At 35.3% G+C, this 1,914-nt stretch overlaps 1 protein-coding gene across 1 annotated transcript; it reads right to left on the reverse strand.

Moving 5' to 3' along the window:
• Positions 1-216: 216 nt before the first annotated feature.
• On the reverse strand, positions 217-1,326 carry HTR1F (5-hydroxytryptamine receptor 1F). The gene has a single exon (XM_036755803.1). The coding sequence runs from the start codon at positions 1,324-1,326 to the stop codon at positions 217-219; it is 1,110 nt and encodes a 369-aa protein (XP_036611698.1).
• Positions 1,327-1,914: the final 588 nt, after the last annotated feature.

Below are 1,914 nucleotides of genomic sequence, written 5' to 3' on the forward strand. Positions count from 1 at the left end.
CATTCTACATAAAACCATTCTTTGATTCACAATACCCTATAATGATGGTCAAATAAAACTGTCTTTAATCAGTAAACATTCTGATCAATATAAAATTTAAAATGTGAAGCAATCTTAAAATATTTCTTTTCCCACAAAATTTCAACATATTTAAATGCACATATATGTATATAGATATAAATATGCACAAAAAACAACTTTTAATACTATATTATTCTAAAGGTAATGTCTACATCTTACAAGTTTCTGAAATGCTTTCTTGAAGTCTTCATTGAAGATTGTGTAGATCAATGGATTTATAAGAGAATTGAGATAACCAAGCCATGTCAAAAAATTAGATAGTTCTTCTGAAATTTGACATTTCTCACATATGTTGACAACTACCTCCTTGACAAAAAAGGGAAGCCAGCAGATCACAAATGCACCTAAGATTAACCCCAATGTAGTGGCTGCTTTCCTCTCTCTTGTTCCAGAAATCCTTTGCCTCCTCCAAGATTTTTCTGGCCTTAATTCTGATTTGGGACTTTTTACAATGCTTTGTATTTTATCAAAGTCTGCTGAAGGGTCAGATAAAGACTTCTCTTGCACATATGGTGTAGAGACCAGGTGAATGTTTCGCTCACCACTTTCCAAGAGTACCTGACCATTCAGCTCCCCTTTGGCAACCCGACTAGCATTTCTCTTATGGTACAATGTCTTTGCTGCCCTGTATATTTTATAATAGAGGATCAGTATCAATGCCAGTGGTATGTAGAAAGCTCCAAACGTAGAGTAAATAGTGAAAACAATATGGTTGTGTTTGATGATGCATTCATCTTCTTTGCTGGTACCTTGGTGTCTCCAGAATAGAGGTGGCATGGAGATGAAAATTGAAATAGTCCACACCACAGTAATCATAATCCCAGCCTGCTTAGGTGTCCTTTTCCTGGCATACTCGATAGCATCTGTGATTGCGCGATACCTATCCAAAGCTATAGCTGAGAGGTGCAAGATCGAACATGTGCAGCAGGTAATGTCAACACTTAGCCAGATGTCACAGACTACTTGACCCATGAGCCAAGTTTCTTTCACAATATACACAATGCTGAAGGGCATCACGAGGACGGCCACTAAGAAATCAGTAACTGCAAGGGAGCAGATTAAATAGTTGGCAGGGTGATGTAGCTTCCGGGTAACAATTATAGCAGTGATCACGAGAGAGTTGATAGCAGTTGTCATCAGTGCCAGTAATGACAGAGTAAGTGAGACCAGAATCTTAGATGGCATTCGATTGAATGTTTCTTCTGAGGTAAAGTTTTGATCTGTCAAGTTTAAGAAATCCATCATTTCCTTAAAAGGTGAATTTACTTGAGTAAATGGATACCTGCAGTAAAAGAATAATAATAAAGCAGTTCAGTCAATGCTCAAATGTCTTCTCTCCTTTTAAAAATAAATACAGGAAATTCTGGAAGTCTTTATTAGGTTAAAAGTTTTGGGACACCCTGTGTGTGGTTGTTGCTTTTTGTTTTATTTTGTTAAATTTTCAACATAACTATCAATAAAGACAAACATGTGAATATGAAAAGAACAATATGAAAATCAATCAATGAATATTTATTAATTACTTACTATGTACCAAGCACTGTGTTAGGCACTGGAGATACAAACATAATGAATGAAATGCAAAACACTTACATTCTCATGTGGGAGACAGCAAAGATATATTAAAAACAAATACAAAGAGAATGAATATAAGCTAAATGCAAGTTAGTTTGTAAGGGAGGGTACTAGCAGTTTAAGGGATTTGAAAAGATGCCATGTAAATTAGGTAATCCTTGAGCTGCATTTTTGGGGACTTATTTTATTGATGTGCTCTGTTTTTAGACTAAAAATATTTACAAATTACTCCCACTTTGTGAAACCTTTTGTAACAAA

Source organism: Trichosurus vulpecula, chromosome 4 (assembly GCF_011100635.1).
Source record: "Trichosurus vulpecula isolate mTriVul1 chromosome 4, mTriVul1.pri, whole genome shotgun sequence".
Classification (NCBI taxonomy): domain Eukaryota; kingdom Metazoa; phylum Chordata; class Mammalia; order Diprotodontia; family Phalangeridae; genus Trichosurus; species Trichosurus vulpecula.

Excerpts from the sequence above, each read along its gene's own strand:
- HTR1F (XM_036755803.1), bottom strand. The coding sequence starts at position 1,326 with ATGATGGATTTCTTAAACTTGACAGATCAAAACTTTACCTCAGAAGAA.